Raw genomic sequence first — 13188 nt, forward strand, 5'->3', positions numbered from 1 at the left:
TTTTTAAAGTTGTGAAAAAGCTGGTTAAGCCATAAATTTGTGAAAACAATTTAATTTCGAGTCACCATGGTGTAACAAATTAAAGGTGGTCTCACTTATACAACAACCACAAATCATATTGTGCAGTCCGCTCTCTCGTCACCTAAATGTCACTTCAAAAAAGAAATTGTTCTCAACACGTGTGCAGGTAAAATGAGAGAAAGAGAAACACTAAAAAAAGAACGTTGCTGTGAATTGGTCGGTTCGCAAACATTTGCAGTAAAAATATGCCAATTTGAGTACGCGAACACATACAATGTTAACATAGAACTGACATCTTAGTACCGTCAAACTGGCCGGCTGTTTTCAGCTGTTCGCGCGAGATCACCTACCTAAACCCACGTGTGGAGTCACTTTCATTAGACTGATAACAAAAACAGCTGATTTCTTTATGTTTTTGTCAAAAGAAATAGAGTACGCTCTAATCGAAAGAAATTACGTGTGCTTTTTTGAAAAGTGAATCTCATATAATAAGCACCTATTAGACAAGCCGGCTTGTCATACGACATGTCACTTTCTGTAATCATAAAATCATGTTTATACTATCACCCAAATCTACTTGATTTGAGATAATCTCCCAAACCCGTTTACACTACGATTAAAGAGATTTGCATTTGTCAACAGGGATGTTTTTGAAAGCATTTTTATGGTGATCAGAATTTTTATTGTGTTTAACACATATATTGTGGTCTGCAGTTAAATGTGTGAAACGATTTCATTAAATTTAACACTAAATTTTATAAATTCAATAAGATATTGTCAGATGTTGACAAAAAGTGCTGGCCAAAACTACCAATAATAACCGGTATTCAATACAAACGCAGTGTTGCATTTCAATTTCGAACGAGGTTTGCTGCAAAACACCTCAAATAAGTAGATTTGCTCACACTCAAAATGTATGGGAAACCTCGTCGCAAAACACGAGTTTTGCGAAAGCTCGTCGCAAATCTAGATTTGCTCTAAGTGTAAACAGGGCATAAGACTTGTCTTATGTACGTGAAATACGAATAGAGCGCTCTCTAATCGCCAAGTATTGTCGTATGTATTGCACTTTTTTTTATAGACATGTGTCTATATGTATGTTCGATGAAATAAAGCTCGATTTAAGGGCGGAACTAACCTCTTTTTACTTTTTTTAGATAACAGATTTTAAAGCAAAACAACACGCTGATTTCATTTAGTAGAACATTCCCTCATTACTTATGGCAAAATTTTAATAAAATTGTTTTTCTTGATATTTGATATTTTTTTGTAGTTTTTCAAAAAAGTAATCGCGAAAAATATGGGTTTTAACCGGTGAAAACTGAGGTTAGTACTGGCCATAAATCAAAAAAATTGCATATTTATTCCAAAATCCATTTGTCGTATTAAATTTTTCAATCAGCGTGTTTGTTTGCTTTAAAATCTTTTATTTAAAAAAGTAACCAGCGAAAAATCTTGCGGAAAAAGAGGTTAGTACCGCACTTTTGGTAGAACCGGTGAATAGACGTTGTTGTACCGTGTAAACTCATCATTGTTCGAAAAAGAACAACATATTTGGCTTTGTCAAAACCATTTACAGGTAGTGGCAGTTGGCCAACAACAAAATACCGAGTACACTATATGTCAAACTCAGTGACAGAGAATGATTTTGATCAAAGACAATTCGGGAAAAGCTGCTACTACAATTCGACTAATCAATGAAATTCTTATTGCCAACAGTGGTTAGTTTGCCTGCCGTGTTACAAAAACCGCCCGCAAATTAAGTGTGCGCACAGTGGCCGTATACTAGACGCCGGTGAGAAATATTTGCATACTATTCCGGCGAATCTATTTCTACCTTATCTTATTTGAATGCATTATAGAAATTGTCAAGAAACCCGGCTCCAAGGCCATACATTCCGGTTATGATTTCCTCTCTGAGTCGGTGGAGTTTGCTAAATAGTGGCAAAAGGAAAGTGTTGTTTTCATGGGTTCACCGGCCATACGTGCTAAGGGTATTAAGAACACCAGTAAACATATAATGGACGCCGCTGGAGTACTCATCATCAGCTTTGGAGAAAGTATTAATAAAACCTGGGGCCAGCGTTAATAAAGAGGACAATATTGCTGTCTAAATTATGATAAAAATAGAGCTGGAGAAAGATGCCCAATATTGTCAAGGTTGCTAACATTCGAAGGGGAAAAGTAATCTATTTTAGGAAGGACATAAACAATAAGAATATCCATGCCCGAGTACCACGGTACGTGGCAGATTGACCCGATGGACTCCTCCATCGGCAAGGGCTGCCGCCTCAGTGTGCAACACACTGCTACAACAACAACAGAGTACCAGAGCAAATATTGCATTTTCTTCTTGCTATGTAAACCTTTATATTTTTTTATTTTTGTAGAATGCTTATAAAATGTTTTAAAAAATATTATCATAGTGATGTTTAAATTGTAGGTGAAGTATAATAAACTGTTAAAGTTTTACTTTACTCCCGCTGTGCGCAGTCACTATGGACATACACCTAAGCCAGTAATCGGCTTTTTCTACGCTCTAAATAATCTTGAAAAAAAAATCCAAGTAAGGAATTCCGTGCTGATAAATTTTTCTCCATACCACGCCACTAAGTCTGTTCATGTAGGATATTGTGTCACCATCTAGGAATAGGAAATGCCCCAACGACTTATCATTTTCTCTATATGCTATCACTTGCCGCGCCGATTATGCATAAGAAATCTCGTAATCCTTTGTCCTGTTCAGGGTTACCGTTGACAATTTTTGGAAAAAGAGTCGTAAAAGGGTTTTTTTTTTCAAAAAAAGGTCAGTCTTTTTATACCCACCACCATAGGATGGGGAGTACTAACCTAGTCATTCCGTTTGTAACACATCGAAAAATTTGTCTAAGACCCCATAAAGTATATATATTCTGGATCGTCTTTACATTTTATGTCGATCCGTCCGTCTGTCGAAATCACGATAGCGGTCGAACGCGTAAAGGTTTGCCCAGATACTTCTTATTACTGTAAGTCGTTGGGAACTGCAAATGGGTCATATCGGTTAAGATTTTGATATAGCTCCCATATAAACCAATCCCCGGATTCGACTTCTTGAGCCCCTAGAATCCTTAATTTTTTGTACGATTTGGCTGAAATTTGGAACAAAGACTTGTGTTATGACATCCATGCTAAGTATAATCCGAATCGGTCTATAAACAGATATAGCCGCCATATAGACCAATTCCCGGATAAGACTTCTTGAGCCCCTAGAAGGTTCAATTTTAATACGATTTGGCTAAAATTTGGCACAAAAACTTGTGTTATGATTTCTAAAATCCATGTCAATTATGACCCGAATCGGTCTATAAACAGATGTAGCCCCCATATAAACCGATTCCCGTATTCGACTTCTTGATACTGATTTGGCTGAGATTTCGCTCAAATGATCGGTCAATAAGGTGATATAGGCCAGTCTAAGCACCGCTACCCCGATATGCTATTAAACACAACCTCTTCTTCTTGTGCGATAGTGTTGGCGACACTTCTGATGTATTTACCTAACTTAATACGCTGGCATTAAAAAGAAGTTCCCTTATCATTGAGCGTAAACTTGTATCGGACAGCACTCATAGATATCAGAGAAGTATCCCCGCTGATTCTAAATGGAATGTTCATAGGCCAATTCATGTACTGACATATCACATATTCACATCTTTTGGAAAAGGTTCGAAAATTCATTACGGGTAAAATCGATTGTTCAAAGTTTCTTTGCTCTGCATCAGTGTGACATCTGATTCAGAGCTTGTTTCTAATAATTACTGGAGATTTTTTTTCAATTGATCACTGCCACTGGGAGTTCATCGTTTACCTGTGTTTATACCCTACACCACCACTGGTATAGGGCTTAGTGCATTTGTTTGTAGAAGGAAGAGAGATAAACCCATTGATAAATATACCATTCGACTAAGAATTACTTCCTGGTTCGATTTAGCTATGTTCATCTGTCTGTCCACGTTAATTTGTGTACAAAGTACAGGTCGCAATTTTCATTCGATCGTCTTCAAATTTGGTACAGGCTTCTTTTTGTCCTAGAGACGAAGCCTATTGAAGTTGGAAAAAATCGGTTCAGATTTTGATATAGCTCCCATATGTTCGCCCGATTTGCGATAAAAATGCAATAAAATCGTCATTTCTTAACCAATTACAACAAAATTTGGCACAACGGATTCTATTACGGCTTTTCACATAACAAGTGAGTTTCATATAAATCGGTTCAGATTTAGATATAGCTCCCATATATATGTATTGACCGATTTTCACTTTTAGAGCCTTTGTCAGCGCATTTATTAACCGATCTTCTCAAAATTTTGCAAAAGGCTTTCCTTTGCAAATAGCACAACCTGATAGGATTTATGTCAAAATCCGTTCAGATTTGCATATAGCTCCCATATATATGTTCGTCCGATTTGCAGTAAAAATTCAATAAAATGATCATTTGTTAACCGATTCTCACGAAATTTGGCACGAAGGGTTCTCTTATGATTTGCAACATTGCTGTTGAGTTCTATGTAAATCGGTTCAGATCTAGATATAGCTCTCATATATATCTATTACCCGATTTTTACTTTTAGAGCCATTTTGAGCGTATTCCTTGACAGATTTTCTTAAAATTTTGCATATTCTTTTATAAGTTTTACTATGTGTACTGATTTTGATCCAAAATCGGATCAGAATTATATATAGCTCCCATATATATTTTCATCCGATTTCTAAAAATACTGCATTTATGCAAATTTGGTCGATATTCTTTGTTCCAAATCAAGGCAAATTTTAACTCGCACGACTCAGAGAGCATGCCCAATGTGGTGTAGGGTAGCAAAAGGTCGGCTTTGCCCGACTTTAGCCCTTCCTTACTTGTTTTATTCTATAAAAGCAGCGTCCAAAATGCCTCGGATTAACCAAGTTTATTGACGGCAGTAAAGATGTTCACACATGACGTCCTCGCTTGAGCACTACCCAACTTTATGCGTTCTGTGATCGTCCGGATCTCCCTCTGCAGGACCGTATTATGGTCAGGTAGTTGGAAACAGATTTCAGTTCCTGGGTCCGTGTAGCATGTACTTCCAGATGGCAATACCAAAGTTTCTTCAATACAAGACTGTGTCAGTGGTATCTGTGCTTCGCAGTCGGCATCAAGTGTCATCTTAATCATTCCATCCAGTTTTGCTACCGTCGACTCCCTAATCCGCGATAGTAAGACCTTCCTCTATCCACACATTCCTATATCGTGTTAAATATCAGGGAGTCAGTGGCTGTCTCACACATAATCTGTATGTCGATGGATCGGATATGTAAAATAGTCTTCAGTGTCCTAGTAGACGGGATCCTCATCGCTTCGTATGAATCACCGCCCTGCGAACCCGAAAAGCATACTCTCCCAAGAACCGTTCAAGGCATTCCATCCCATAAAATTTCTTTAGAGAAATGCTGCAAAATTTGAGTGATAGAGTAAAGAGAAGAGTCCTTCTTCACCGATGAACAACCACCATCGGTTTTTAGAGCCAAATCAGCGAAGGCACTGGGCCACAAAAAAATGTCCTCGCTGTTGCTGAATAATTTGATAGAGTAAAGTGAAGGGTCCTTCTTCACCGATGATCAACCACCATCGTTCTTTAGAGCCAAATCGGTGAAGGCACTGGGCCACAAACAAATGATGAAGAGTTTGTTGGTTTTTGGGAATGGCTTCTTTTAATTGAGTATCATAACGAGCTTCTTCTTCACCATTGCGGGTATATTGTTTCATCTCAGCTGTACGGATCAAACATTTTAATAAAGATAAAATGTAGGCCAGATAAAGTAGATTAGAATTTCATTTTATTATACCCTCCACCATAAGATGGGGGGTATACTAATTTCGTCATTCTGATTGTAACTACTCGAAATATTCGTCTGAGACCCCATAAAGTATATATATTCTTGATCGTCGTGAAATTTTATGTCGATCTAGCCATGTCCGTCCGTCTGTCCGTCTGTCCGTCCGTCCGTCCGTCCGTCCGTCTGTCTGTCGAAAGCACGCTAACTTCCGAAGGAGTAAAGCTATCCGCTTGAAATTTTGCACAAATACTTCTTATTAGTGTAGGTCGGTTGGTATTGTAAATGGGCCATATCGGTCCATGTTTTGATATAGCTGCCATATAAACCGATCTTGGGTCTTGACTTCTTGAGCCTCTAGAGTGCGCAATTCTTATCCGATTGGGATGAAATTTTGCACGACGTGTTTTGTTATGACATCCAACAACTGTGCCAAGTATGGTTCAAATCGGTCCATAACCTGATATAGCTGCCATATAAACCGATCTTGGGTCTTGATTTCTTGAGCCTCTAGAGTGCGCAATTCTTATCCGATTGGGATGAAATTTTGCACGACGTGTTTTGTTATGATATCCAACAACTGTGCCAAGTATGGTTTAAATCGGTCCATAACCTGATATAGCTGCCATATAAACCGATCTTGGGTCTTGACTTCTTGAGCCTCTAGAGTGCGCAATTCTTATCAGATTGAAATGAAATTTTGCACGACGTGTTTCGTTATGATATCCAACAACTGTGCCAAGTATGGTTTAAATCGGTCCATAACCTGATATAGCTGCCATATAAACCGATCTTGGGTCTTGACTTCTTGAGCCTCTAGAGTGCGCAATTCCTATCCGATTGGGATGAAATTTTGCACGACGTGTTTTATTATGACATTCAACAACTGTGCCAAGTATGGTTCAAATCGGTCCATAACCTGATATAGCTGTCATATAAACCGATCTTGGGTCTTGAATTCTTGAGCCTCTAGAGGGCGCAATTCTTATCCAATTTTAATGAATTTTTGCACGTAGTATTTTGTTATGATATCCAATAAGTGTGCCAAGTATGGTTCAAATCGGTTCATAACCTGATATAGCTGCCATATAAACCGATATGGGGTCTTGACTTCTTGAGCCTCTAGAGATCGCAATTCTTATCCGATTGGAATGAAATTTTGCACGACGTGTTTTGTTATGATATCCAACAACTGTGCCAAGTATGGTTCAAATCGGCTTATAACCTGATACAGCTGCCATATAAACCGATCTGGGATCTTGACTTCTTGACCCCTAGAGGTCGCAATTCCTATCCGATATGCCTGATTTTTGAAATTTTGTACGACGGATCCTCTCATGACCATCAACAAACGTTTTATTATGGTCTGAATCGGTCTATAGCCCGATACAGATTCCATATAAATCGTTCTCTCTATTTTACTTCGTGAGCCCCAATGGGCGCAATTCTTATACGAATTGGCTGAAATTTTACACAGGTCTCCAACATATAATTTAATTGTGGTCCGAACCGGACCATATCTTGATATCGTTTTAATAGCAGAGCAACTCTTTTCTTATATCCTTTTTTGGCTAAGAAGAGATGCCGGGAAAAGAACTCGACAAATGCGATCCATGGTGGAGGGTATATAAGATTCGGCCCGGCCGAACTTAGCACGCTTTTACTTGTTAAATATTTCGTTTGCTGTTACCAACTAATATGTATTCAACGAAATAAAAAGTAGCAGTGTGCATTTTGTTTGGCCTATGTTATAAATTAACTTCATGAGGCACTTCTTGTCGCAACGACACGACTTGCGCCGATTTAAAAAATTATAATTTTCGTTTTTGCTTTATTAAATTATAATTTTTAAATGTTCATTAATCTCAGCGACACAAAACCAAAACCAAACATTAATTTTTAATGACAAAATAATGTAGTCACTGCTAAGTGAATGATAAAGTCAAAGCCGGCAGACGACACCGAATACGCCGCGTAAAAGAACTTGAAAAAATTTGGAAAATCTGGCAATAAAATTTTTGTTGCATATAACGCCGGATTTGAGGACATGGGTCCAAAAGATGCGGTGCACTGACAAGTGTCCCGAAACAATGCGTTGTGTAGAAAAAGTTTTATAATTCGGAATGGGTGAAGTAAAATGGGGAAAAAATGAGATATATCGGTGTATAAAGTCCTAACGGATTGGAATATACGGTAAAAAGTACGATTTTTTACTGTCCCCAAACAAGGCGCTGGACATATATATATATATATATATATATATATATATATATATATATATATATATATATATATATATATATATATATATATATATATATATATATATATATATATATATATATATATATATATATATATATATATATATATATATATATATATATATACTTTCTGGGTGTTACAAACAAATGCACTAAGTTATAATGCCCTGTACCACAGTGGTCGTGTGGGGTATAATGCACTAAGTCATAACAACCTGTACCACAGTGGTGGTATAAATATTCAATTGTTTTGTAACTAGCATACCTGCTTATTGTAAATTAATCATCTTAATGAAAATGAGAATAAAAAGCTCTTTGTCAGATAAATAGTGGTTTAGATGGAATAGCATCTCTGTTGAAAACACACCTAAATTTCTTGTAATTTTTAAGATCAACTGTTTATAAATTTTTAATTTCTAGTTTCCAAAGATATACCGAACAAAATGTCTATAAAACGGGGACTATTTATAATGGCTGTGATTCTAAATGTTTTGGAAGTGTTTTCGGCGCCAGAAAACTCTATAAAGCCCATTAACAGTTTGCGTGAGTGAAAATAGAAAAAAAACTGTAAAAAAATAAACAAAAATTTCTAGCATGATTTTCAGAATGTTCCTAATTATAATGAAAAACTGCTGTTTAAAAAGACTACAAGTGAGGAAATTGTGAAAAAATGACGTCCAAGTTACTTTAGTTTGGTGTAATAACAGTTAGTGAATGGACAGTCATTTCTTTAGTGAACAGAATGCATGTGTCTTAAGTCTTTTGTTTTCTTTGTAAGAAGTCACACAGTGGGCCAAAAGCCGGAAAAATTTGGAAATAACTCCACTACTTTTTATCTGTTAAACTGATCGGTAAGAAACGTTCTAGACATTTGTAGAGAAGGACATAGTCTAAAAGGCGTTGGCTTTGCACAGTGGGCGAAATGGCGAAATTTGGAAATTACTTCACAACTTTTTATCTAATAAACTGAGCGGTAAAAAATGTTTTAGACATTTGTAAAGGAGAACATAGGCTTCCATAAAAATTGCCTTGTTGGTCTATATCTTAAATTTAGGGTGAGATACAGTGTGTCAAAATAGATAACTTTCCCCTTCTATAACCTTCAAGGATATATGGATTTTGATCTACTCAACCGATTTGGATGAATTGGGACTCTGGAGAAAACTTGACGAGATAAAAAAAACATGCAAAATATTCCATGCCATCCTTAACAGCTAAGGACTTTTTGCAGTATTTTGTCTGCCACGACCTAAAAACCTATGTCCTTTTCTACAAATATGTGAAAGGACATAGGCTTCCAGAAAAATGGCTTTGTTGGTCTATATCTTTAATACAGAATGAGATACAGGGTGTCAAAGTTGTCAAAATGGCCTATATCTTTAATACAGGGTGAGATACAGGGTGTCAAAGTTGATAACTTTCCCCTTCTATAACCTTCAAGGGCATATGGATTTTGATCTACCCAACCGATTTGGATGAATTGGGACTTTGGAGAAAGAACTTGACGAGATCGAAAAATAACATGAAAAATGTTCCATGCCATCCTTAACAGCAAAGGACTTTTTGCAGCATTTGTCACTACCTAAAAACATATGTCCTCCTCTACAAATATGTGAAAGGACATAGGCTTCCAGAAAAATGGCTTTGTTGGTCTATATCTTTAATACAGGATGATATACAGGGTGTCAAAGTTGATCACTTTTCTCTTCTGCAATCTTCAAGGTGCTATGGATTTTGATCTACTAAACCGATTTGGGACTCTGGAGAAAGAACTTGACGAGATCTAAAAAAACATGCAAAATAGTCCATGCCATCCTAAACAGCTAAGGACTTTTTGCAGCACCTTGGCTGCTACGACCTAAAAACCAATGTCCTCCTTTACAAATGTCTAGAAAATTTTTTACGGCTCAGATCAACACATAAAAGATTGTGGACTTATTTCCAAGTTTTTCATTGGCGTTCTTAGTCTATATCTATAATACAGGGTGTTAAAGTTTACCACTTTCCACTTCTCCTAATTTCAAGGGCCCATAACTTTTGATGTCTTGAACCGATTTGCATGATTTTGGACTCTGGATTTTGCCAATTTTACTAAAAATTTATATAAAGTACTTATCAGCCGTAGCGCAGAGGTTAACATGTCCTCCTACGGCACTGAATGCCTGGGTTCGAATCCCGGCACGAACATCAGAACATTTTCAGCTATGGTTATTCCCTCCTAATGTTGGCGACATTTTGTGAGGTACGTTGCCATGTAAAAACGTCTCCCCAAAGAGGTGTCACTCTGCGCCACGCCATTCGGATTCGGCTGTAAAAATGTGGTCCCTTATCATTGAGCTGATTTGTGAGAAGTTTTCCCCAGTTCTTCCTTAATGGAATGTTCAAGGGCAAATTTGCATTTGCACGTATCTGCTTACACGCCATATATGATCCATATCAGCCCCTATTTTGATAATATAGACCAATCTCCAAACTAATTAGTATTTTTAATTGATTTGGTTGAAATTCGGAATGGGGTGTGACTGCGCCGAATATGTACCAGATCGCTCCAACTTTAGGTGTAGGTCCCACCTACAAATGTACAACCGATTTTTGGTATTTTTACTCTGAAACGCTGATTTTTACTCTAATTATTCTAAATTTTGGCAAGCAACATTTTTTTGGCATGGCAAAAGTATATTCCAATGGATGAATCGATCAATATATTGATAAAGCTCCCATGAAAGTGTATATTACAAAACTAGAGATTTTTTACACCAAATTTAGTAAATGTTTAGCAAATTTAGGGAAACGTTTTATACATCGTTGGGAAGATATGAAATTTTCCCTTATATAAGTTTCATTTCGTGAATAAGGCGGTTGGTTTTCATGTGTAATGGTAGCGACAACAAGAAAATTTGATTCTTTTGAAAAATTTGCTTTTATGCTACCGGTTGCATAAAATCGTATAGAATACAAAATGTTCATGATTTTTTCTGTTCTGTAAAAGTGATAAAAAAATAAAAGTTCCTTACACGTGTGTGCAATAAAATGTGACGTAGTACTTGGTTTTTAACAGTGAAACAGCAATACTTGAAATTGATTTTTTTATACCCACTATCATAGGATAGGGGCATACTAATCTAGTCATTCCGTTTGTAACAACACGGATATATTCGTCAAAGGCTCCATAAAGTATATATATTCTTTATAGTCCATTTAGCCATATCCGACCATCCATCCGATTGTCGAAATTACGGTAGCGGACGAACGTGTAAAGCTAGCCACTTGAAGTTTTGCACAGATACATAATATTAATGTAGGTCGTTGTGGATTGCAAATGGGCTATATAAGATTTAGATATAGATCCCGTATAAACCGATCTCCCAATTTGACTTCTTGGTCCCTAGAAGCCGCAATTTTTGCCCGTTTTGACAGAAATTTTGCACATAATATTCTGTTTTGACTTCCAATAACTGTGCCAAGTACGGTTCGAATCGGTCTATTATCTGATATACTTCCATGTAAACCGATTTCTCGATTTGAGTTTTTGAGCCCCTGGAAGCCACCGTAATCGCCTTCATTCATTCTGACAACATGACCTAGCCAATGCAACCGTTGTATTTTGAAATCGGACAAGAATTGAAGCTTGCGGAGGACCCAGAAGTCAAATCGGGAGATCGGTTTATATAGGAGCTATATCAGGTTAAAGACCGATTCGGACGGTACTTGGGACAGTTGTTGAAAGTCATAACGGAACATCACATGCAAAATTTCAGCCAACTCGGATGAAATTTTCGGCTTCCAGGTGCTCAAGAAATTAAATCGGCTTATGAACCGATTTAGACCGTACTTGACACAGTTATTGAAAGTCATAACAGAACACTCTATGCCAAATTTTAGCCAAATCGGACAAAAATTGCGGCTTCTAGGGGCTTAAGAAATCCAATCGGGAGATCGGTTTATATGGGAGCTATATCCAAATCTGAACCGATATGACCCATTTGCAATACTCAACGAACTACTTCAATATTAAGTATCTGTGCAAAAATTGAAGCGGCTGGCTTTACGCGTTCGACCGCTAACGCGAACGCGACAGACGGAAGGAAGGACATGGCTGGATGGATTGAGAATGTCGAGACGTTCAAGAAAATATTTAATTTATGGGGTTTTAGACCAATATTAGTATACCCCCTTCCTATGGTGGTGGGTATAACAAATTAATTATTGTATATTGTAGTTATCTAGCGGTTAACTTAAAAGTTTGTGTCTTAAGTCTTTTGTTTTACTTGCCATGTATTTCTTTACATTATACGTAAAGAGGCACTAGAACTCTTTCATTTACCCATTTGTTTTTTTTTTCTTCTTACAGCAAAAGGTGTATCTGGTTGCAAAAGAGATGACCAGCTCAGTGAATGCGTTCAAAAGGGCCTTCAGGATATGCTAAAAATCAGCAAGAATGGTATACCTGAACTTAATATAATGCCCGTAGATCCTTTTGTTGTGAGAAAGGCAACTGTGCAGTTTGAAAATAGCCTTGTCCAAGGCAAGGCATCAGTAAAGAATATGAAAGTGATAGGTCTAGACAATGCAGTAATTGAAGATAGTGATTTTAAAATCAATGGCAAGTTAACACAATATAAAGGAGTTATACGATTGCCTTATCTCAAGGTAGAGGGCTCATACAAGGCTAATATTTTCATTAATAACAATAAAATATCCTCAAGCGGGGAATTTAATGCCAATTTAAGTAAGTGTTGAAATAATTTAGTGAGTTTTTTGTATTATTAATGGTACAATTTTTCCCTCTGTTTTACTTGGCAGCTGATATTGTGGCCAAATTTGATAGTACTGGTGAAATTTATGAAAAGGATGGCCGTAATTATATACGTTTCACCTCCCTTAACTATGAACCCACTGTAGGTAATATGCAATTATATGCCAATGGTTTGGTACCTGATGAAAATCTAAGTGAGTCGTTTCATTTGATGTTTGATGATGGAGAAAAATTATTTTCTTTTTTTTTGTTTTTTTTTTTCAGATAATGCTCTTGTGGAGTTAGCCAATGAAA

The 13188-nt window shown here is 36.9% G+C and overlaps 1 protein-coding gene and 1 long non-coding RNA gene across 5 annotated transcripts in view; both read left to right on the plus strand.

Moving 5' to 3' along the window:
• Positions 1 to 1087: 1087 nt before the first annotated feature.
• LOC131996422 (uncharacterized) lies at positions 1088 to 2498 on the plus strand. Of its 4 annotated transcripts, none has more exons than XR_009397850.1 (3): positions 1163 to 1347; positions 1461 to 1816; positions 1884 to 2498. It is a non-coding gene; the product is annotated as an uncharacterized LOC131996422 (long non-coding RNA). The 4 variants fall into 4 exon arrangements; XR_009397851.1 differs by lacking the exon at positions 1163 to 1347 and having other exon boundaries at positions 1476 to 1490; positions 1566 to 1816; XR_009397852.1 differs by lacking the exon at positions 1163 to 1347 and having other exon boundaries at positions 1476 to 1490; positions 1601 to 1816.
• A 5941-nt stretch (positions 2499 to 8439) lies between these two features.
• Positions 8440 to 13188, plus strand: part of LOC106082081 (uncharacterized) — an 11165-nt gene continuing 6416 nt past the window's right edge. Inside the window, exons 1-4 of the mRNA XM_059365745.1 lie at positions 8440 to 8681; positions 12490 to 12867; positions 12942 to 13088; positions 13159 to 13188. The exon at positions 13159 to 13188 is cut by the window's right edge and continues 124 nt beyond it. Coding sequence (XP_059221728.1) covers positions 8582 to 8681; positions 12490 to 12867; positions 12942 to 13088; positions 13159 to 13188 — 655 coding nt within the window. The 5' untranslated portion in view covers positions 8440 to 8581. The remainder of the gene's footprint in view (positions 8682 to 12489; positions 12868 to 12941; positions 13089 to 13158) is intronic.

Source organism: Stomoxys calcitrans, chromosome 3 (genome assembly GCF_963082655.1).
Source record: "Stomoxys calcitrans chromosome 3, idStoCalc2.1, whole genome shotgun sequence".
Classification (NCBI taxonomy): domain Eukaryota; kingdom Metazoa; phylum Arthropoda; class Insecta; order Diptera; family Muscidae; genus Stomoxys; species Stomoxys calcitrans.